General features: G+C 57.9%; 6 protein-coding genes across 6 annotated transcripts; 4 read left to right on the top strand and 2 right to left on the bottom strand.

The window, feature by feature from the left end:
- Positions 1-4,293: 4,293 nt before the first annotated feature.
- On the top strand, positions 4,294-5,652 carry D7B24_005484 (uncharacterized protein; the record flags this gene model as incomplete). The annotated part of the gene is made up of 1 exon (XM_028639636.1): positions 4,294-5,652. One exon carries the CDS (start codon positions 4,294-4,296, stop codon positions 5,650-5,652), a length of 1,359 nt encoding a protein of 452 aa, XP_028496001.1.
- A 762-nt stretch (positions 5,653-6,414) lies between these two features.
- Positions 6,415-8,046, top strand: D7B24_005485 (uncharacterized protein; the record flags this gene model as incomplete). The annotated part of the gene is made up of 7 exons (XM_028639637.1): positions 6,415-6,432; positions 6,546-6,593; positions 6,684-6,756; positions 6,834-6,913; positions 6,971-7,291; positions 7,344-7,859; positions 7,915-8,046. 7 exons carry the CDS (start codon positions 6,415-6,417, stop codon positions 8,044-8,046), a joined length of 1,188 nt encoding a protein of 395 aa, XP_028496002.1.
- Positions 8,047-8,679: 633 nt separating this feature from the next.
- Positions 8,680-10,461, bottom strand: BDP1 (Transcription factor TFIIIB component B; the record flags this gene model as incomplete). The annotated part of the gene is made up of 1 exon (XM_028639638.1): positions 8,680-10,461. One exon carries the CDS (start codon positions 10,459-10,461, stop codon positions 8,680-8,682), a length of 1,782 nt encoding a protein of 593 aa, XP_028496003.1.
- Positions 10,462-11,185: 724 nt separating this feature from the next.
- On the top strand, positions 11,186-13,809 carry BRE1 (E3 ubiquitin-protein ligase bre1; the record flags this gene model as incomplete). The annotated part of the gene is made up of 5 exons (XM_028639639.1): positions 11,186-11,368; positions 11,654-11,797; positions 11,854-11,914; positions 11,968-13,577; positions 13,636-13,809. The coding sequence occupies 5 exons, from the start codon at positions 11,186-11,188 to the stop codon at positions 13,807-13,809; spliced, it is 2,172 nt and encodes a 723-aa protein (XP_028496004.1).
- Positions 13,810-14,278: 469 nt separating this feature from the next.
- On the bottom strand, positions 14,279-15,274 carry D7B24_005488 (uncharacterized protein; the record flags this gene model as incomplete). The annotated part of the gene is made up of 1 exon (XM_028639640.1): positions 14,279-15,274. One exon carries the CDS (start codon positions 15,272-15,274, stop codon positions 14,279-14,281), a length of 996 nt encoding a protein of 331 aa, XP_028496005.1.
- A 2,735-nt stretch (positions 15,275-18,009) lies between these two features.
- MDR1 (GTPase-activating protein) lies at positions 18,010-22,078 on the top strand (the record flags this gene model as incomplete). The annotated part of the gene is made up of 2 exons (XM_028639641.1): positions 18,010-19,795; positions 19,860-22,078. 2 exons carry the CDS (start codon positions 18,010-18,012, stop codon positions 22,076-22,078), a joined length of 4,005 nt encoding a protein of 1,334 aa, XP_028496006.1.
- Between the last annotated feature and the right edge of the window lie 677 nt (positions 22,079-22,755).

Genomic DNA, 22,755 nt, shown 5'->3' on the forward strand with positions numbered 1-22,755 from the left:
CGTCTTGCACATGGCCTTTTCTCCATTTGGTCGCGCCGCCCTGCCTAAGGTACCTTACCCCGGAGGACAGGGAGGGCGTGTGTCTCTCTCTCGATCCGAAGCTTGTCCCACGGGACATGTCAAGTCATGTCAGGCGCTGTCAAGCAGGCTTTGGAGCCTATCTAGTTCGGCAATTCATTTATACAACGCCTCTCATCATTTCCCGAATCGAAATCGATCGTCATCGAAACGGTGCCTCGGGGGAAGATGACCAAGAATTTTCCCAGGCCTTTCTGCCCGTGCCGTGCCCTCGGCTCCCACCATATGAGGCAGGCCCTGTCCCAATGACGATGATCGGAACCATGACTTGCAGGCCCTTTCCCAGCCGAAACAGAGGGCCGACAGGTGAGAGAACGGTCTCGACTCTGGAAATACTGGGTACAGCGGAGTGAGAACCCAACAACTGTCTCCACGGCTAGGTTGAGGTAGTTAGTGGACGACGTCAGTGACCAGCTCTGCCTCGAGTCCCACCCTCTTCACATCCAGCCAGCGCCTCGCACAAGGCCGAGCTCCATCTGAGCCCTACATGCAGGTACCGGACTGCCCCGAGTCGAGCAAATCAAGAGTGCAGGCTGGCCCCGCGGACGACCCAACCAGGCCCTCACCTGGATGGTGTAGGTGTAGTAGCAGGACTGGGTGGTGGTGTGGTGCGCTGCGGTGCGGTACGGCGATTTGTCTCACCTTGATCGCTTCAGGGTCGCTGCCACCATCTGCCGTCCAGTGCCCTTGACTCATCCGAATGATTCCACAAGATGGGTGAGCGGCGCGGAGAGGAAGGGGGAAAAAGCTGTGCGCGCTTTCATCCATCATCGGCACAAATCGGCGAATGTGTACTGTAGCGCGGGTTGATAGTCGGAGCAGGGTCCGACGAGGTCACCCCATTCATTCATTCATTGCTCGTGCGAATGCCACGCTGCCATCAGGGGAGCTTGGGACGCAAGCTGTCCCCTCTACCTAGCTGTCTGACCCCTTAACTCCCCATCCCCCTGGCCGCCGGCCTATGAGACACTGGTGATGTTCCATCAGCCAATCGAAGACGCCGTCTTCCTTCTCTCAATTACTTTCTTTTGATGGCCTGTCGTTATTGTCTGTATGTCGCAGCTTCGCCCCCAGGAGGCCATTTCCCCCTGCCTGTCTACCCTGGACCTGGGGAAGGGGCCCAGCTCCCTCCCTTCATCCCGTCGTGTTGTGCCGTTGCTGCTTCAGCTGTCATGCAACAGGTGAACAGAGAGGACCACGGCATACATCAAATGTCTGGAACATAGCCGACCTCGCTCCTTTACCGAGAAGAGGATGTCGCCGAACCGACGACATCAAGGAAAACAAGCATGACCCCTCGAGCTACATGTCAGTATTGACCTCAAGATGCCAGCAGGCGACAGGCTTCCCCTCCCGCTTAGGTACTCAACGAAGCCGAGAGGAGGGGCGTATATGAAAACAAGGACGCAAAATTACCTCCTCCCCACAATCTGTCAAGACCACGACGAGTCCCACCTTGAAGCCGTCGATGGGCCCCTCTTCGCTGCCAACTTTGCCCAGACTTGGGAGGACAACAGAGAAGCAGATGCGCACCGGCAAGAGGGTGTGGTGGGTGCCAGAAGCCGACGGCACCGGCAGATGCTGAGGGGGGCCTGCATGACCATGGCGTACAGCTTGTGGCTCGTTGGCACATGTGCGTTGCTTCTGGCAGTTCCGGATCTTCCTCTCTCTCTCACAGCCCCTCTACGCCCCCCTCCTCTTCCATTGGCCCCTACATCCCTCCCATGAGCAGGGATTCTGATGATGAGCCTCTGTGCAGCCGGGTCAATTGGGTGCAACTGGGCGAAGACCTTTCATTTTGCTTCCTTGAGGATGACGGAAGAAAAAAAAAACTCTGATCATGGCCAGGGTTCCGGCCGATCCTGCCCCCATACCTCGTCAGGTACCGTACCTTACCTTACATTAATTAAGGTAGAGAGGCAGGCGGCTGCATCTACTATGTACTACGCAGACCAAGCTCGACATCCGGGCTCCCGCTTCTGGCTGGAGCTCGTGCAGAGAGCTGATCGCATGCGCCATGTTTTTGCTGACTATGCATGCAGTACAAGAAAATAAAGCTCTGCTCTCTTTCTCTCGCCCTCTCTCCCCCCTCCCTTGTCCCATTGTCCCATGGTGATAACACAGCATTGTAAATAAACAACAAAACAACAATGCGCACGGAAGACCTGGGGGCGAGCAAGCGAGCGAGCGGGTGGGCGGGTTGAGGGAGGCTTTCGCTGCGGTAAGAGATGGGGCTAACCCGGCTATGAACTGGGAACTGGGATGAGGCTGGCTCTCGGTGCGGAGGGGCGCTCCCCCTCTCACGACCTAAGAACCCACTGCTTGTAACGGTGTCAGTCCGCTTCTGGCCGCAAGTAAACAAACCCGTGTTATGAAAGAGGGAAAAAGAGGTGACATGTGAGGCTTCATCGGACGGAGCTGACCATGGCGCAAATTGTCTAATGGCGTCGCCGACCTTTGCACTAAATCGTTTCGGAGATGAAGAAAGAGGGGAAGCTCACGAGCGAGGGCAGAATTTGGGCAAGCCAGAAGAGCGAAAGAAAAAAAACAAACGCCTTGGGTATCGTCATCGTGGTGGTGGTGGTGATGGTGGTGGTGGCAGTTCAGAGTCTGGATCTGGCTTACACAAGACAAGGGCTGGTTCTTGCAGGTAATACACATGCATGCGAAAAGGCAGATAGGCAGGCCAGAGTCATGCCATGTCGTAGCCGGCAGACTATTGTCTGGAATCAGGCGACAATGAGGTGCTCACTTTGACTCGAAGACCGGTCGATGCGAACCTTACTTCTCTGGCTTGCACAGTGAGGTCAAGGTAGCGAGCAAGCAGCAGGCTTGCGTGCTCAGCTGGCTGGCTCGCTCTCCTCGAGAAGCAACCCATGTCGTCGGTAGCGAGGCTCTCCTTGGCCATCTGTCGGTACCACACACACACACACACACACGCCCCAACGGCGCAGAGTTGCATCAAAGCCCATTGGGGGGATACTCGAGATTGCGATGATGTACGGCAGCTTCTAGCTCCAGCATTGGTGCTCGCCGAGCTGCAACGGCTCCTCGTTGGCTGTTGGACCATTGGACTGTTGTGTCTCGTTTCGCGTCGCCGTCGCGTCGACCACGCGATCATTTCCCAATCCTTTCCATGATTCGCAATCTGCCATGGTGTCTTCCCATGCGCTTCTGGCCCTCTTGTCCGCTGCGATTGTGCTGTTTTTACCTTTGCCATGAGGACACTCTCTCGTCACCCTGCAGCACACCATCCAGAACCAGGCCTGGGTTGCGCCAGCACGGACAGGGATGTCGGTCGGTGTTTCGCAGCTTCGCTCCAGATGCCCCCACCGCGGTATCGCCATGATCCTTGCACCTCCACCAGGGCGGTCCACCACCCCGTCGTGAGAAAACCGTGGGCCAGGCGGTCGTGGTGGAAGAGGTGTGTGCGTAACTCTCGATCCTCCTGCATCTGGGCTGCTGCGCTCTGGGTGGAAACGCGATGCACACCCCCTCCCCCCACCACACCCAGAGCCGGGTCAAGGTACTCACGGGAAAGGGAGGGAGCAAAAAGAAGCAGAAGAGAGGAGGAGGAGGAGGAGGAGGAGGAGGAGAAAAAGGTGGACAAGGACAAGCAACATCCAAGCTGCCATGCTCCCAGCCGAGAAAAAAGGCGTGGCCCACGACATTGGGATACCTACTTTAATCAATGACCCCCAGCTTCCCTCTTACACTGCCAGCTTCGCTCGTCATTTCTCATTCTTGCTTCCCCCGAGATCACCTCTTCCCCAGGCCTCATAGTGCGGACCTCCGGCGGTTGAAACATCCTACTGTCCTTCGCTTCAACTCTACTTCGCTCACACTCGCTCACGCCCAGCCACTCACACCACGCACCTGGAGGCCTGGCATCCCGTCTTTTCCTCCACCAATACGTTAAACCCACTACATTCGAGTCCCGGCCCAGTCGTCGACCATCCCAAGAGGAACAACTCACCACTTTCTTCCCATGTATACAGCTCTTGAGCCGTCCGCCAACAACACCAATACAAACCTTCACTTCGGAACCGCGAGGGCCTTCAGTCTCCGCCTTTACTTCTCTACACCACCAACACCAAGGCGCCGCATCCCCCGGACTGGGACATACCTATAGCCTGTCTTGACTGACAAGTCGCGTCACTATTTGTACCTCCACACCATATTCATCTGTATTGCTTTGACAGCACACCCGTCACGATGAGCTTCCTTCGGGCTCTACCGCTGGTGATCGGTACCGTCGCCCTCCTTGCCACGGCTGCCATATTGATCGTCCACATTGTGCTCGCCACGCACATCTCTCGCACATCCCCTGTCCAGGCCGCCGCTGGCGTGTCGGCGGCCTTGGAAGGTCTCGTGCTCATCATCCTGGCATGGTCGTACTCGAGGTACGTGTTCACCGCCCGGGCGGTTTCGTCACGGAGCCCGGTCGTCGTGTTCGGCATCAGTCTGGCGGCCTGTGTCGTCGCCACAGCCGCATCGATAGCTGCCGTCGTTTGCTTGAGCAAGACGGCGTCCGACCTCCCCCACTCTGTCATGGGTGCCGATCAGAACAGCTTCCTCGTGGGATCCTCCACTGTCCTCGGTCTTTCCTTTGCTTGCCAGATCATCTTTATCATCCTCCACTTCGTCTGGGCGCCTGTGCCGCACCACAGGGGCGGCCTGCGCCACGCTGACGAGCCTCGCCGCTTGCCGCAGATGCACGTCAAGTCCATCCGTTATAGCCAAACGTCGCCGACCCCCATCTGCACCAGAGACACCATCTCCATGGACTCGAGGTCGCCGCCGCAGTCGAGCAGCGGCCGATCGGCGACGGAGACGATGAGCTCGTTCCGGTCGTCCCTGTCCCACGTCGTCCGACCAGTGACGTCCAAGACGCGTCTCTTGTCCACAAGAGAGAAATACAGGCACTCGACGGACTCGCACTCGATCCGCGAGGACAGCTTTGATTCATGGGACACGTCAACCGTGGACCTCCACAACCGTATGACGGTGCTGGGCACCGCCTCGCCGGTCGCACCCCCGCGTCTGCTCGAGACAATCCCGGCCAGCCCGACGACGAGCAGGAGCACCAGCCCCGGCTTTCCCCTCGACCTGGTGCCGCCGCCGCCGGTGCGGCGCAGGAGCAGGAGCTTCAGCCCGGCGAGGCGGCCGCAGAGCAACTCGCCCGAGCTCGAGGGCTCGGGCGAGGCCAACATCCACCCCCTCTTCCGCTCCGACTCGCCGGTGCCGCCGCCCAACGTCACGCCCGGCACCGTCGTCGTCGCGTCGCCCAATGCAGGCCAGGTCATCTCCGACCGGAAGAGCGTCCGCCGGATGCGAAGCAGCAGCCTCGCGAACGGCCAGTCGCCACTCAGCCACCAGAGCAGCTTTGAGTTCCTGCCCTCGTCGTCAGTCAATGAGCAGGACGAGGTCGAGGAGCAGAGCGAACTCGAGTCGCCCAGCGAGCGCAAGATGACGCCGCCCATCCCCGAGTGGATCTTGACCGCTGGATCCAGGTCAAGCCTCACCGGGTACCAGAGCCGCAAATTCAGGATCGATGCCGACCCCGGTTGCTGAGCGAGATACAGCAGCGGCGGAGACCTGTGATGGCTGGTTTCACCAGGCAGAAGAGTTCCCGAGCCATTCGTTGGACGAAGGCTCATCGTCATGATACATGTTCATTTTCTTTGTCAGGAAGGGAAGGCAGGCAGGGAAAGATGGCCTGAGGAACGGGCACTACTTAAAGAGAGATACCATTTGTTATTTATGATTCAGCGAGGCGTTGAAAGAGGCGGGTCGAAATGGCGAGGTTAGAGAGGAAAGGAAAATCATGAGGTAGACGCTGGAAGCCTGCAAAAACCTCGGAGAGATCAAGTCGGAGAGGATCAAGAAGAAATCAATGATATGACACAGGTCCCAGGTTTTGAAATCATTGTGATGTTGTTTACTTGTGTGCAGTGATGGTGTCGGGGAAAGCTTCACGTGCACCGCCACACCAGGCCTCCTCCCTCGCACCGTTTAGGCAACCGGTGAGAAGGAAAGCCCCCAAACCCCACCTTCCCGCTCGAGGCCCCGCTGGCTCCTTCTGCACCAGACCAGTCGAGGGACCTCCAGTCCAGGTTGCCCTTCACTTCGTCATCTTCCCTCACCCACCCACCTACCCGCATAAACAAACTTCTTCGCGCCTTGCCGGGAACAACCCTAACAACACCACCCTATATCCTGCATTGCAGACTGCTGGCCCTTCTTCGCCGTCCCAGCGTCACCTCGAGCCGACTCACCTCCCCTTCTCCCACCGACCTCTGTAGCTCCGAGCTGCACCCTGCCCCCGTCGCCAAGATGAAGGTCACCTTTAAGGTATGGAAGCTATCCTCATCCCCGCCACCCGCCCAAGCTCTTCCTCTGTCGCCGCCATGTCGACGCCGTTTGCCCTGCTATGGAAAAGAAACGAGCGCTAACCCAACGTGCAGGACCTCAAGCAGAACAAGTTCACGCTTGAAGTCGAACCCACCGACCTCGTACGTCCTCTGCCCCCCGCACACCGATCAAAATCAGAGCCGAAGCTTGACCCCTCTCTGTTGACCCGGCCAAAGCTAACCCCTGCCTAGATCTCTACTGTGAAGCAAAGAATCTCCGAAGAGAAGGGATGGGATGCCAAGGAGCAGAAGCTTATCTACTCTGGTATGCGACCGCGGCTCGGCTCTCACGACGTGCTGCAACCTCCTCGCTGTGCAACAATTTGCGCTGACCTAATCCAGGCAAGATCCTAAAGGACGAGGAGACTGTTGAGTCGTACAAGATCGAGGAGAAGGGATTCGTCGTCTGCATGATCCAGAAGGTTGGCATCAATGCTTTTTTCCATCCACGAAACCCTTGTCGGCTAACCATTGCGCAGCCCAAAGCCAAGCCTGCCGCACCTGCTGCCTCCTCATCCGCTGTGCCCTCGACCCCGGCGCAGCCTGTTGCCGCGACCCCAGCTGTCCCTGCCGCCCCTCAGGCTTCGACCCAGGCCGCCGTGCCTTCGACCCCGACCCCCGCCGCTAGGGCTGGCGCTGGTGGCGATGGCGCGCCCACTGACCCTTCGATGGCCATGGGCGCTCAGCGTGCCGAGGTTGTCGCTAACATGGAGGCCATGGGCTTTGAGCGCTCCCAGATCGACGCTGCCTTGCGCGCTGCGTTTTACAACCCCGACCGTGCTGTTGAATACCTACTGACGGTAAGTTTCGGCTGGAGGGCTTGAGGGATCAGGCACTGACTATGCAAAACAGGGCATCCCCGAGGACGCTCAGCGTGAGCAGGAGCAGCGCCAGGCGCCGTCCGCTCCCGCCGCCGCTCCCGCCCAGCCTGCCGGTGGCGACAATGCAGGCGATGACGGCAACGTGAACCTCTTTGATCTTGCGGCTCAGCAGCGGGGTGGCAGCGGACGTGGCAGCGGTGGCCCTGGTGCTGGTGCCGCTGCTGCTGCAGGTGCCGGAGCTGGTGCTGCTGCTGCTGGCATTGCCGCCGCCGCCGCTGCTCAAGGTGGAGGCTTCGGCAACCTGGACTTCCTGCGGAACAACGCGCAATTCCAGCAGCTCCGCCAGGTCGTTCAGCAGCAACCCCAGATGCTTGAGCCCATTCTCCAACAACTCGGTGCCGGCAACCCTCAGCTCGCGCAATTGATCGCTAACAACCCTGACCAATTCCTGAGTCTGCTCGGCGAGGATGTCGATGATGATGTGCCCCTGCCCCCCGGCGCCCAGGCGATTAGTGTCACCGAGGAGGAGCGGGATGCCATCGAGCGCGTATGTCTTCCCTTCTATGTTTTACTTTCAGGATTACCGACTGACTCGTCTCCAGCTTTGTCGTCTTGGCTTTGACCGCGACCAGGCCATTCAGGCTTACTTTGCCTGCGACAAGAACGAGGAGCTCGCGGCGAACTTTCTGTTCGACCAGCCCGAGGACGATGATGACAGACCACAGGGCAACTAAGCAAATGAAAATGTTGCCTTTTTTTTCTCAACGAATGAATCATGATGGGAGGATGTCGTGACGGGGGAGCAAAAAAATCCTCCGGAGGTCGTAGCTATAGGATACCTGGAGGAAAGGCTTTCAGCCATGTCAGCCCGGTTCCACACGGGGACGCTGTATATGCGGATGAGGAGGCTTTCGAGGCTTCAGCATGTTGGCCACAGAGGCGTTGAAGTCGCCTTACGAGACATGAGAATACAGAGGATTTCAGTTCAACGACGAGAGCGCCCCGAGCATTGATCGCCCCAGGCGATGAACTAGTTCCCCAACGAGGGCCAAAATCAATCTCGTAACAGCACAGGTTTGGCCTGTGAGCCAGTATTGCCATTTTGACGTTCGCATGAAGCCAACCACGAGTGTGTGAACGAAGCTTCCCATTGCTTGACACCAAGTGTCTTTCGAGCCGTTGCTTCTAACGCCTTGCTACCGTCACTTCAGCTATGGGCCGGTTTATATTCCCCAACGAGACCCCAATAACCGAAGGAAGGGGTATCATTATCGATCCATGTCGTTGCCCATCCCCATCCTGTCCCAGAACCCCATGATTCATCAAACGCACCCGAACCAAACGCCCATTGATCTTACGAGCCCCGTTTACGCCAGACTTTCCTCGACAATCTCGCCGTACATGGCGAGATCGTCCTTCTTCCGCTTCTTCTTGCCCTTCTTCTTCTTGCGAATCTCCTCCTCCTCGGCGGCCAAATCGGCGGCGCCCTCCTCCTCGCCATCGGCCCAGAGCTTCCTGCGCTTCTCCTCCATGGCCGCCTTCTTCTCGTCCTCTTTGGCCTTTTGCGCGGCGTCAAACTCGGCCTTGGCCCTGCGCTGCTCGGCCATGATGGTCTCGGTGGGGACAAACTCCTCCTTGCGCTTGGTCCACTGCTTGTACTCTTGCAGGTCGATCTTGACCGTCTTCTCGCCGACGAGCACGGCGTGGATGCGCGTCGGGTTGAGGCGCTCCTCGCGGTTGAACTTCATCTTGACGTGGCGGCGCGTGCGGCCGGGGAACATGGCGGAGATCATCTGAAAATCGGTGCCGAACATGCGGAGACCGCGGTACAGGAGCTCCGTGTCCTCCTCGTTCCAGATGTTGGGGCCGCGAATCTTGGACGTCTTGGGCAGGAAGCTGTTGCTCGTGACGTGGTGGCTAAAGTCGTGCTCCTCCTGCTCCTCGCGCGTGATGCCCTCGGCGAGGTCGCGCTGCTCGGCGCGCGCGTGGGCGTCGACCTGGAGCGAGCGCTGGTCGAGCACAATCTGGCCGTCCACCTCGATGAACTGGGGGCCCAGCGAGTCGAGCTGCGACTGCGCTGGCGCCACCGGCACCGGCACCGGCGCCGGCGTCGAGTCCTCCTTGTCGATGCCCGGCAGCGGCGTGCCCGATGGTTCAGACGGGTCCACGCTGACGCCCCGGCCGCTCTTGCTGAGCGCCCGCTGTCTCCTGGCCGCCGCAATCTTGGCCTGCTTCTCGCGCTCCCGCTGCAGGATCTCGTCGTAGCGCTTGAACTTTTTGCCGATGCGCAGGTCCACCGTGAGGTCCTTCAGAGTGAGCACGCTGGGATCCACGGTTTGCTGGTCTGCGTCGTCCGGCGTCGCCGATCGCTCTCGCCGCTTCCTGGGCGCGGGGGTTTCTGCGCCGGTGGCGTCCCCTTCGGCCCCCTCCGCCGACGGCTGCTTCCTCTTCCGAGGCTGCCGTGCCGCGGCTTCCCCATCCTGCGTCGCGCCCATCTTTCTTGTTGGGCGTCGCCTTTTCGGACCTGCGGCTTCGCCATCTGGGCTCGTCTCAGATTCGGCGGCCTCGCCGTTTTCGTCCTCCGTCGAAACAGCTGCGCGCTTGCCAGCTACTCTCTTGGCGGGTGTCTGCTTCTTGGCGCTGCCTGTCGCAGATGTTGGTTCTGTCGAAGACTGATCATCTCCTTCTGGGGGCGCAATCTCTATGGTCGGGATGGGTTGGGAGGCATCTGCCGCGGTCGCACCCGCGCTTCCGGACTGACGCGTCGCGGCTGAGGGTGTCGAGGAGGAAACTTTCACAGCAGTGGTGGTGGCCTGCGAGGATTTGATCGAAGCCAAGGAACTGCTGTTATCTACCGATATTGGTGTTGTACCGGTAGGTGTCGGGTCGGCTGTACTGTCCCCAGTTTTCGGGCTTGTAGACAAGGGCGCATTTTCTGACTGTCCAGGCTGTAGCAGAGGTTCTCGAGTTGTCGAGGGCATAGCGCTCTGCGAGGCGTCCTGTTCTGTGGTGGGTGCGGGTGTTTGGGAGGTCGCAGGCGCGGGTGGTGTGTCGGCGAAGGGTCTGGCGGGTTGCGATGCGCCGGGAACGCGGGGCCTGGCTGTGGGCTTGAAGCCCTTGCCCGTCTTCTTCTTCATCATCGAACTCATGGTGGCGGTTGGCGATCACAAAGCTACGACGGCGATAGATGTAAGATGGTGGTGGGGAGTGGCGGGTCTCGTCGTCGCTGCTACATGGCAGATCTAGATGTAAAGCCGTGTCAAGTGTATGCTGGTGAAGAATCAAGCGCGCAATCAGAGTTCAAAGAGGCTGCATGAGAGGGGGGAGGTGGAAAAGATTGTTGAAGGGAGCCAGCCGATCTGGAATGCTTTGGAGGCGGACAAAAAAGATTTGGCTTCGGAAGGAGCAGCGATGCAGAAGCAGGAGCAGAAGCAATCAGTGGGGGGGGGACAACCTAGACCAGCCAGGCTGCGCCAGAGAACGAAAAAAAAGACCGAAGCTTAGCCGCCTGAACGCACCTGTGCGGGGTCCGACTACCGCACGTGCATCGATAAGATGACGAGGCTCGAAAGGGCTAGCGCCACGCTAACCCCCTTTCAGAAGGGGACCGCGCTTCCTCTTGCTTCGAGTGAAGGCGTCGAACCTCGAAAATTCAACTCCTCTTGCCAGCGAGGCAACGTTCCCCCCTCAGCCTTTCCACGACCGAGGCCAGCCTGCTCCCATCACGACACTCTTCGGGGCCTCCAAATCTCTTCGGCACCCTCCGGACAGACGTCGCGCTCGCTCTCTTGTCGATTCCTTGAGCCCCCTGGAGTCGCGTCCCAGCCTCTTTCTCACCCCTTCCATGATTCGCCGCCCCTCGCGACTTCGCCCATGCCTGTAGCCATCAAGCCTGCCTCGCCCCGGCCGTCATCATTGACCAAGATGGAAGATCGAAAGCGACCAGCCATCAGCGGCGCTGATGACATTGCGCCTCCCAGCAAGCGTCATCAAAGCGTCAATGGCAACAAGTCGAAAGGCGATACCGGCGAGCAGTCAGAAGAACATTGGATCGAGGTAAGTTGTCACCGGACCGCTCCTCCCCTCTTGTCAACTATTTCCCTGGGACGAGCCATGTGCCTGCGATACTTTGTCGCAGACTTGACTTTGCCCTCTTTCCCCCCACCCCCTTGGAACTACGCGATGGCACGCGACCACGAGCTCAAAGTCTTTTCGGGACCCACCTGTCAGCAGCAGCCTTTGTGGCCTGTTCAACAGACTCACCGCTTCGTGGCCCTCCATCTCATCATCGACTCCCGACGGAAACTCGCTGCAAAGACGAAACGCTAATTCGGGCCGTAGAATTACCAGAAGGGAGCCATCTGGCGAGCCTTCCAGGAATCCAAGCGCGATAAGGCTGAGTTGGAAGGTCGCGTTGATAAGCTGCAAACTCATGTAGCCCATCGCGACGACCAAATAAGATTGATTGAAATATGGTGGGAACAGGTCAGTGTTGCGCTCATCTGCGATATCCTGTCATCGGCGCTGACCGTCCCCTTCAGGTGCTACAAGAAATGGAATTGCTCGTCAACCCGGCACTGCCAGCGCCATCAGGACCAACAGGTTCGTCGTGCCGAACGCCCCCTCCCCGATAGCCCTGTCTAACTTGACCGCAGAACCACCTTACATTACAGGTACTACTTTTAAAGACAGCACGACTTTTCAGGAACATCTCAACGACAAAACCAAGACGCTGCGGGAGAGGGCTGAGGCTGTCATTAATCGGATTGCGACGTCGCGTGGACAAATCACGCCGAATATTGCCGATTTGGAGAATAGAGTGAATGCCCTGCTCGCCCAGCAAAAAGATTATCTTGTTCAGCTCGATCGCTCTCAGCATGAGAACCAGCAGCTTTCGGAGGACCTTAACAAGAAGACTCTTGAATGGTTCAAAGCTGAGCGACGGGAAAAGAGGTTGAAGAGCGCACAAGTGCAAAAGCTGGAGAAGCAGTTTCTCGCCAACGCAACACAAGGGGGCACGGCAGGCGAGAACGGTGCCGAAGCTGCTGCCCTGAACGGGAATGCTGCTGAGACCTTGCTGAAGCTGGAGGAAGCATCGGCGGTCCTCGTCAAACAGAAGGAGCAACTAGAGACTGCACAGACAGACCTTGCAGCCTTGCAGGAGGAGAACTCGACACTGAAAACGCAACGTGAAGGCGTGTCGGATGAGGACTACATTCGAACCGACGTCTTCAAGGCCTTCAAAGCGCAAAACGAGGACTTGATCAAGCGGATCAATCACCTAGAAGCGACCAACAAGCAACTGCGAGAAGAATCTGAAAGGTTGCAATTCGAACGACAGGCCTTCCGAAGTAAACTGAACGACGAAGCGCAAACACACATTGCCGACCTTGAGCGCCAGGTCGAGGAGCGCGAGGGAGATGTCACACGTCTAAGAGCCGCAAGAGACGAGTGGTTCGCAAAGGCTAGCATGCTGGAGGCGAGCCAGAAGGAGGAGAAGACGGCGCTGCAACACATTCAGGAGCTGGCAGGCGCAAAGGACGATCGCATCACAGCCCTTGAACTCGAGCTGCAGCGAGTCAAACCCGACGAGGACCGACCTATGGCCGATGCCGACCCAGCCATCGACAGCCTTCCTGTAGAGGAACTCTTGACGAAATACCGGAAACTCCAGGCTGATCTCGAGTCGATCAACAAGGAATTGCCAGCGCTCCAACAGGCGTACAAGCGATCCATGACGCTGGCGCAAAAGAAGGTCATGGACTTTTCGGCCCTAGAGGATCGGGTTGCTGCGGTGCTAGCCGAGAAGCAAAAGGTTGACTCCAAGTATTTCGCTGTTCGCAAAGACGCTGATTTTCGGGACCGTGAACTGCTTGCGCTGCGAAACCAAAACAGAAAGACCTCGGAAATCGTCACACAGCTCAAGGAAGTGGAGGCTCAGCATAGAGTGTTGATCAGCAACTTGGAGAAGCAGCTATCGGATCTTCGGATGGCAAATGCGAACCTGGCAGCTGAACACAAGAAGATGGAGGCGAACAGTGTAGAGTCGATCAGGAGAGCCGATGCATACAAGGCCCAAGTCAACGAATTGGCGAACCAAATCAAGGCGAAAGACGCAGCCACTGCGAGCACAAGAGAGCGCGCCACGTCTCAGGAGTCAGAGCTCGAACGACTCAAAGCGAGGGTTGAGTTCATCAAGAAGGAGAAGGAGGACTGGAAGCGCAAGGCATTGAGCAATTCTTCGGAAGAAGAGGAGATGCTACGAGTATGTTTTCGCCATGCCCCCTTTTCTCCCTCTTAGAATATGCTAACCCAGCCGCCAGTCGTATGCGCTTTGCTCAGTTTGCCGGAACAACTTCAAAGATACTGTCCTGAAGACATGCGGTCACCTGTTCTGTATGTCCTGCATCGACGATCGCATCAGCAACCGCATGCGCAAGTGCCCAACCTGCGCCACGTCCTTTGATCGCAAGGATTCGTTGTCTGTTCACCACTAGAAACGTACGAGGGACGAGACTCGCGAAAGCTCGTTGGCTTTTTTCTGTTTGTTCGATTGGATCCTGCATTAAACGAAGGGAAGCGGGGGCAGGGGGGCAGCTTATTCGCCAACCAACTCAAGGGCGTTTGGGTGTTCTGGGGTTTGGTGTTCCACGGATGATACCTTTTCTGGTCGCGCAAGAGCAAGGCCACTCACTCCACTACCGCGATTGGAAAGGGCTGGCTGTGTATTTCTACCTGTATCATATGTATCCGCGGATGTGCTCTCGAGGCGGCCTACGGATAGGTCCGGCGAGAGAGTGGATGCATTGTGGCAGCGTCGCTGTTCGCAAGACGCGCATCGTTGTAGGAACATTGTTCCGACTAGACGTAGAATCGAGCAATACCAACCAGTGTTGCCATATGCGAAAGCTATCTAGGATGGTGATGCCAGCTGACCAGTCAGCACGACGTGGGAAGCAAGCAGCTTCATCTCCTATTTGTGGACCCGAAGCCAGTGCTCTCATGTCTCGCTGATGAGCTGGACCCTGAAGAAGTCCTCGAGGGGCCAGCACCCCAACCGTAACCGTCGTTGGTGCCGTAGCCTCCACCGCCAAAGCCAGTCCTCCTATCGTTGCGGTTGTTGTTGTTGTTGTTGTTCCTGCCGCCTGCCAGGTACCCAGCCGCTGCACCACCAGCCAGTCCACTCCAGAAGCCTGGCCGCCAACCCTGGCCTTGCTGGTTGCTCGACGAGGGCTTCGCGCCAGGGTACGGTGGCGGAGGATCGTCGTCATTGTTGAACGGCTGCCATCCGCCGCCGCCGCCCCAGCCTCCGCCCCATCCACCGCCAGGTCCTCCTCCACCACCACCACCACCACCCCAGCCGCGCCGCTGGCCGTCCACGCCGAGCCTCCTGTTCCGATCCTGCGCGACGCACGCCGAGTAGACGATCCACGCAAAGACGCCGACGAAGAGCACCATGAACAGAAACCCCGGCAGCGCCGACGCGCCGCCCGCGCCGCCGCCCCATCCGCCGTTCCCGCCCGCGAGGTCAGGGTGGCGCCTCTCGCCCTCGTCGGTCAGGACGACGCGGTACTCGACGCCGCAGCTCCCCTTGAGGACGTAGGGGTCGTCGGCCGAGCTGTAGCCCTCGCACAGGACGTCGGTGCTGCCGAGCTTGAGGTCGACGGGCAGGTTGGCGGCGCAGGACCACTGGATGTCCTCCGCGTCGTAGCCGGACCCCTGGTTCGTGCAGCGCAGGACGTCGATCGGGTGCAGGGCGCAGAGCTTCGGGGCCGAGAGGCACTTGAGCTGGGGCACGGCGGGGAGGCGGCGGTGCGTCGTCTGGGCGCCGTCGCCGCGGAGCGTCAGCGTCTTGACATGGGAGAGGAGGATGGCGTTCTTGGGCGGTTTGGCGGCGGCTGCTGCGGCGGGAAGGGAGAAGAGAAGGGGCAGGAGGAGGGCGGAGATGGCCTCGGATCGCATTTTGAGGGCGTGTTTGATCGTGTGGTTCGACAGGGGTTTTTTTTCTTTTGGGTTTGTTCGGTGCGTGTAGGTAGGCAAACGCCGTCGTCGTCAAGTCGCAGCACGCAGACTGGGCTCAGTGCATGACGTATGCAGCGCCCTCGAAAAGATGTTCAGAAGTTGTACTTTGGGTTGTCGTCACCATTCGAGGCTGTAGGGTATTGGCGGTTCAGATAGGTTTCTTCGAGAGAGGACAGATTGCCATCAGCCCTTAGCGTGGCAAAAGCCTAGAGACGGGTGGAAGAGACGTCAGTACGTGTTGGTAGCTGAAGCCTAACCGAATAGCTTCAGAAGCTTACTTCTGTTCAGGTAGGACTCCAGCTGGAGCTGGAGGCAAATCCGACTGTAGGTGGGGCCAACGCCACCTAAACCAGATCTCGCCACGTGTCAGCCACAGCGCAATCTCGACGACGTGAGGCAAGAAATCTCATCCCGACACAGACGCAGTGAAGGCGCCGATGCGATGTGCTCTATTGATACTGGCATAGCCTGTGTCGAGGAACTGCATGGCGTGCGATTGGTCCTCGTCTTCTGGGAGGAAATCCCGAAACACCTGTCACTTTGCCCTTTGAACCAAAGCCTCGAGACAAAATCATTTCAGTTTGTTCAGTGAGACCATGGCTTTTCCTAGACTCCCCTCAATGTCTGGATGAACGCCCCTCCCACCGAAGGCTACTGAGCACAATCTCCCTAGCGTTCACTTCGGACTTGGGATGGACCTCGTTATCGGCGACCACATTGGGAAATCCTGAGGGTCAACGCTTGGAGATGGAGATCCACTCCTTGTGCCATGCATCGTGCATAGTGGACTGCGACAGATGGAGACCCCAGGCCAAGCGAAAAGCTTGGCTCTCGCATATGATGGCCGGAGACATGCGACGCGACAAGACGAAGATGGGGTTAGTCGGCGTTAGTACATGGTATGGGGTTTCGACCTGGATCCGAGCCCAGCGAATGCGAGTCCGAGATGGGGGCTTTGAACAAACAGGCAGCAAAGGCGAAACAAAAACCAAAAAGTGTAAAAGCACAGGGGCGAAGGACCAAATCATTGCGACACGACACACATGATCTTACTCGTAAGAGCCGTCGTAGTTACGAGCTGTGCATCAGAAACAAAATCCACATACCCACGCATGCACGCGTTGCCCTGCCCCCCCACCAAGGTAACAAGGTACCTACGAGGTAGTCGTTTAAGAACGGGTCAATCTTACCAGGCAGCAGCAGCAGCAGCAGCAGCACGAGGAGCAGCGCAGCAGCAGGCCAGGCCACTCGGCAAGCCATTGCCGGAAGGGGTGCGCCGCGAACGGGGCGACTGACTTGTGCCAGTGATTAAGCGACGACAACTCGGAGTGAAATCAGTGACGGCGCGTGGCCCCGCGGCGCAACGGTCAAGGTGTCCAATAGACTCAAACTCGGCGGGGTGGGCCTCGGGGCGTTGAAGGGCCCGAGGCGCGGTAAGACAATACCACTTGGGTTGGGGTCATTTCCCCCCCTATGAATCCCCTACCCCAAGGTACCTGATCACACTACCTTGCTGCAATGGACGTTGCTGCGATGGGAGGACGCGAATGATCCTGATGCATGTCGTCTGGGAGCCGCTACTTCCGTTGACTCACCCAATGCTGTGCCGCAATGTTTGTCGATAGGATCTCTCGCCGATGATGACGGCCGCCGTATGGTCTGGACGTATGGTCTGGCGATGATAACATGGCAGAGACAGCAAAAGGGAGCTGACGCAATGCTAGACGAGACACCAGCGTGACATGTTGCCATACTTGAGGCGCAGGCTTGGTGGTGGATGGTGGGTGGTGGGTGTCCTGAGCAGCTAAAAAAAAAATGCACAAGTGTGAGACCCTTCGAAGTGGAGGGGGACTGATGCTGGCTACCAATCGCATCGGTGTAATCTTTCGGTTTAGCCTATGAACTTGGGTAGTTAGTACCTTCGATACGTATCTGCTGCTGCTGTGCTGACACGGCGAGGGAGTCAGGCCGTGTGGAACGAGCTGGCCGGGCGCCCCTGCCCTCTCCGGCCGAGTCCCCATCTTGTACCCCCGGTTCGGGCGTAAACGAGGGAACCGCTACCAAGAGGCGCTGCTTTTCCAGAAGGAAGCACCGACGTGCAACCACAAGACGCTGTGCATCTGGGACCGGGATTAAGCCCCGCCACAGAGTGGACGGAACATCGGCAAGATCCCTTGCCGTTGACCAGCACAAATTCCACCTGCAGCAGCAGCGAGCTATTAGTTGCCTCGGTCGCTACAAGTACAACAACAATCTCATCCCACCAACGCAGATCCATGTGGTCCCCTGCCCAGCTTCAAAGCACTTTTCCTTCCTTTTGCATCGACCTGTTCGTTCTCTTTTTGGGCAACTTGCAGATGACTGACCAGTTTTCTGCCACGAACACAACACTGGAACGAAAGCGATAAGAACACCAGCTACGACTGCCGGCACAACGACAGAGGTCCCGTCCCGCTTTGGGTGAAGCATCCTCCGATCTCATTCTTCCCGATGCGCCAAACGTGAGCCTGAGACATCACCACGCGAGAACAGTCCAACCCGTTTGCGATCACCAAAAACTACTGCAGCAGAAGCTTCTGGTGACTCGACGCCGCTGCGAATAGTTCCCTCCAGTTCGAACCTTCCCCCAAGCTGCGCGAGCTTGCGAGGCTCTCCCAGCTCTCCCATCTCTTACCATGTCCAACCCACCACCAGAAAAGCCGCCCATCGCGAGCGGCACCGCTTCCTCGCAAGGGGACTCGACGGAAATAGAAGCGCACTCACACACCAACGAGAAGGCTGCTACCGACAAGAATGACCTCGAGAAAGCCGACAGCAAGGTTGCGACCCCGCCCAAGGCCGCATCCCAAGAGGATCCCTTTAAGCACCTACCTGACGACGAGGCAGCCGTGTTGAAGCGCCAGATCATCACCCCCGAGGTCAAGGCGGGCGTGGCGGCGCTCTACAGGTACTCCTCGACCAACGACATCATCATCATTGTCATCTCCACCCTTTGTGCCATTGCTGCAGGTGCCGCCCTGCCGCTCATGACTGTCATCTTCGGCAATCTGCAGAATGTTTTCCAGGACTACTTCGTCCACCGGAGTATGTCCTATGACGACTTCACGGACGAGCTTGCCAAGCTAGTCTTGTACTTTGTTTATCTGGCCATCGGCGAATTCGTCGTCAGCTACATCTCGACCGTCGGCTTCATCTACACGGGTGAGCACATCAGTGCCCAGATTCGCATTCACTATCTCGAGAGCTGCATGCGCCAGAACATTGGCTTCTTCGACAACCTCGGCTCCGGAGAGGTCACAACGCGCATCACGGCCGACACCAACCTGATCCAGGACGGCATGTCCGAGAAGGTCTCGCTGACCATTGCCGCACTCGCCACGTTCATCGCCGCCTTCGTCATCGGCTTCATCTTCTATTGGAAGCTGACTCTCATCCTCTTCTCGACCGTTGTCGCCCTCGTCCTCGTCATGGGCAGTGGTTCGACATTCATCATGAAGTTCAACAAACAGTCCATTGACTCGTACGCCCAGGGTGGCAGCTTGGCCGACGAGGTCATTAGCTCCATCCGAAATGCCATCGCGTTTGGCACCCAAGACCGCCTGGCCAAGCAGTACGATGTCCATCTCGTCAAGGCCGAATTTTTCGGCTTCCGAGTCAAGGGAGCCATCGGCTGCATGGTCGCTGGTATGATGTGCATTTTGTACCTCAACTACGGCTTAGCCTTCTGGATGGGAAGTACCTACATCCTGAGCGGCGAGGTGGACCTTCGCGCTGTCTTGATTATCATGATGTCGGTCATGATCGGTGCGTTCAATGTTGGCAACGTTGCACCCAATATCCAAGCTTTCTCCACAGCTGTCGCTGCCGCCGCCAAGATTTACAACACCATCGACCGCGTGTCGCCCCTGGATCCTTCTCTTGACACCGGCGACAAGCTCGAGAAGCTGGAGGGCACCATCACGCTTAAGGGCATCAAGCACATTTACCCCTCGCGGCCCGAGGTCGTCGTCATGCAGGACGTTTCCCTGACTATTCCCGCCGGCAAGACGACTGCCTTGGTCGGCGCCTCGGGTTCTGGTAAGAGTACGATTGTTGGACTTGTCGAGCGCTTCTATGACCCCGTCCAGGGATCCGTCTACCTGGACGGACATGATATCGCCAAGCTCAACCTCAGATGGCTTCGCCAGCAGATGGCCCTTGTGAGCCAGGAACCAACGTTGTTTGGCACGACCATCTTCCACAACATTCGTCATGGCCTCATCGGTACCCAGCATGAGAACGAGTCTGAAGAAAAGTTGCGTGAGCTTGTCATCGGAGCTGCAAAGAAGGCCAATGCCCATGATTTCATCACTAGCCTTCCCGAGGGATACGAGACAAATGTCGGCGAGCGCGGTTTCCTGTTGTCTGGCGGCCAGAAGCAGCGTATTGCTATTGCTCGTGCCATTGTCTCTGACCCCAAGAGTAAGTTGCTTCTTCCAGTCTGCACCGCTTTCGGAAGCCTCTCAGAACTGACAACATGATATAGTCCTTCTCCTTGACGAAGCCACCTCGGCCCTCGACACCAAGTCGGAGGGCGTCGTACAAGCTGCCCTCGAGGTCGCCGCCGAAGGTCGCACCACGATTACCATTGCTCATCGACTTTCAACAATCCGTGACGCTCACAATATTGTCGTCATGTCCGAAGGTCGCATTGTCGAGCAGGGAACTCACGACGAGCTTCTTGAACTGAACGCCGCCTACTACAATCTCGTCACCGCCCAGAACATTGCCGCCGTGAACGAGATGACCCCCGAGGAGGCGGCAGCCATCGACGAAAAGGATGAACAGCTGATACGCCAAGCCTCCCGATCCAAGGAAGGCTACGTGCATGATCCGCAAGACGACATCAACCTCAATCGCACCACCACCACCAAGTCAGCTTCGAGCGTTGCTCTCCAGGGCAAGCAGCCTGAACCGGAGAAGAAGTATGGTCTCTGGACACTGATCAAGCTCATTGGCTCCTTCAATAAAAAGGAGGTGCACTTCATGCTGATTGGATTGTTCTTTTCCATCATCTGTGGAGGTGGCAACCCAACGACGGCCGTATTCTTTGCCAAGCAGATTGTCACGCTCATCGTGCCTGTGACGGATGAGAATCGCGACCAGATCAAGTCCGACTCGGACTTCTGGAGTCTCATGTATCTGATGCTTGCTCTGGTTCAGCTCCTCGCGTTTGCGACTCAAGGTATCCTGTTCGCCAAGTGCTCTGAGCGACTCGTCCACCGGGTCAGAGACCGCGCTTTCCGCACCATGCTGCGCCAGGATGTTGCCTTCTTTGACAAGGACGAGAACACGGCCGGCGCACTGACGTCTTTCTTGTCGACCGAGACCACGCACGTGGCAGGGCTGAGCGGTGTCACACTGGGTACCCTGCTCATGGTCACCACTACACTTGTTGCGGCGTTGGCGCTGTCTATTGCCATCGGCTGGAAACTCGCCCTCGTGTGCGCGGCAACGATTCCACTACTGATTGGATGTGGCTTCTTCCGTTTCTGGATCCTTGCACACTTCCAACGCCGGTCCAAGGCTGCGTATTCCTCCTCGGCGAGCTTCGCCTCCGAGGCCATCTCGGCCATCCGCACCGTTGCGTCTCTCACCCGCGAGCAGGACGTCCTCGACATGTACAAGAAGTCATTGGCCGAGCAGCAGCGACGCAGTCTGCGATCCGTCCTCAAGTCGAGCTCACTCTACGCTGGCTCTCAGTCTCTGACGTTCCTTGCTTTCGCCCTTGGTTTCTGGTACGGTGGCACACTCATCGCCAGCCGCGAGTATAATATGTTCCAGTTCTTCGTCTGCTTTTCCGCCATCATCTTCGGTGCGCAGTCGGCTGGTTCCATCTTCTCTTTTGCGCCCGACATGGGCAAGGCGCATCAGGCGGCGGGCGAGCTGAAGACACTCTTTGACCGTAAGCCGACCATTGACACTTGGTCCACGGAAGGCGAGTCGCTCGAGTCGGTCGACGGCACGCTCGAGTTCCGCGATGTGCACTTCCGCTACCCGACGAGGCCGGAGCAGCCCGTGCTGCGTGGCCTTAACCTTACCGTACGCCCCGGTCAGTACATCGCGCTTGTTGGCGCTTCAGGCTGCGGCAAGTCGACGACGATAGCCCTTCTCGAGCGATTCTATGACCCGCTCGCAGGCGGCATTTACATTGACGGCAAGGAGATTAGCACGCTCAACGTGAACAACTACCGTTCCTTCATCGCGCTCGTCAGTCAAGAGCCTACACTGTACCAAGGCTCAATTCGCGAGAACATCCTGCTCGGCACTCCCCACGAGGCCACGGATGAGGCCATTGAGTTTGCATGCCGTGAGGCCAACATCTACGACTTCATCGTGTCTTTACCCGACGGCTTCAACACAGTTGTCGGCAGCAAGGGTGCGCTCCTGTCGGGTGGACAGAAGCAGCGCATTGCCATTGCACGTGCATTGATCCGAGACCCGAAGATCCTGCTGCTGGACGAGGCGACGTCCGCGTTGGACTCGGAGTCGGAGCACGTTGTGCAGGCAGCCCTCGACAAGGCGGCCAAGGGACGGACGACGATTGCCGTCGCGCACAGGCTGAGCACTATCCAAAAGGCGGATGTAATCTATGTATTCGATCAGGGACGGATCGTAGAGCAGGGTACACACACGGAGCTCATGCGGGCGAACGGCCGGTACGCCGAGCTGGTCAACCTGCAGAGCCTGGAGAAGCATGCATGAAAGTGTAGAGAGGCGAGAGAGGCATCTTGGTTTTTTTTTATTTTTTTTCTTGATATCCGGCCTCTGGAGGTCATATTCGGAACTCCACGGGTAGGAGGTTTCCATCATACATGCGGCGTTGGATGGCATATTTTGTGTCGAGGCTTTGAGCATTATAGTGTAGTGTAATCGGCTGCGTCCGGGGAGGACGCCCACCCCTCTCGTCCTTTCTGTTACCATACGCCCAAGGGGCGATGAAGAACCTCACATTTTTTCTCTGTTCAAGATGTTTTCCGCCGGTGCGTGCTATTTTGAACTGTCGTAGGAAGTGTATAGTCATTGTGATACGTTGCCGTGCAGGACATGTTTCCCCGGTTGAGGCTGCGGGCTCTGGATATGAGATTTCCGAGCGTCAGTGACGCCCACGACTTTGTTGGACGTGCACGAACAAAAGAAGAAGGACCTAAAGCAAGGAATTCGAGACATGCATTCTCGCCCGAGTGCGGTGCGGAATAGCCGCCTCTCATCCCCGTGACGGCGCTCGGCTTTGAGGGCAGCACCGCGGGTACGCCACCACCATACCACGGAGACGGAAAGCGATGCTGCGTTGTCTCGGGTCTCCTTTCCTCCTTGCTTCGCGCTTCGCACCGGCCCAACGGTGGATGGAGACCGCCCGTGCAGCTTGGGGCAATGCAGAA

This window comes from Verticillium nonalfalfae (genome assembly GCF_003724135.2).
Source record: "Verticillium nonalfalfae strain VnAa140/NRRL 66861 chromosome Unknown scaffold_34, whole genome shotgun sequence".
Taxonomy (NCBI): domain Eukaryota; kingdom Fungi; phylum Ascomycota; class Sordariomycetes; order Glomerellales; family Plectosphaerellaceae; genus Verticillium; species Verticillium nonalfalfae.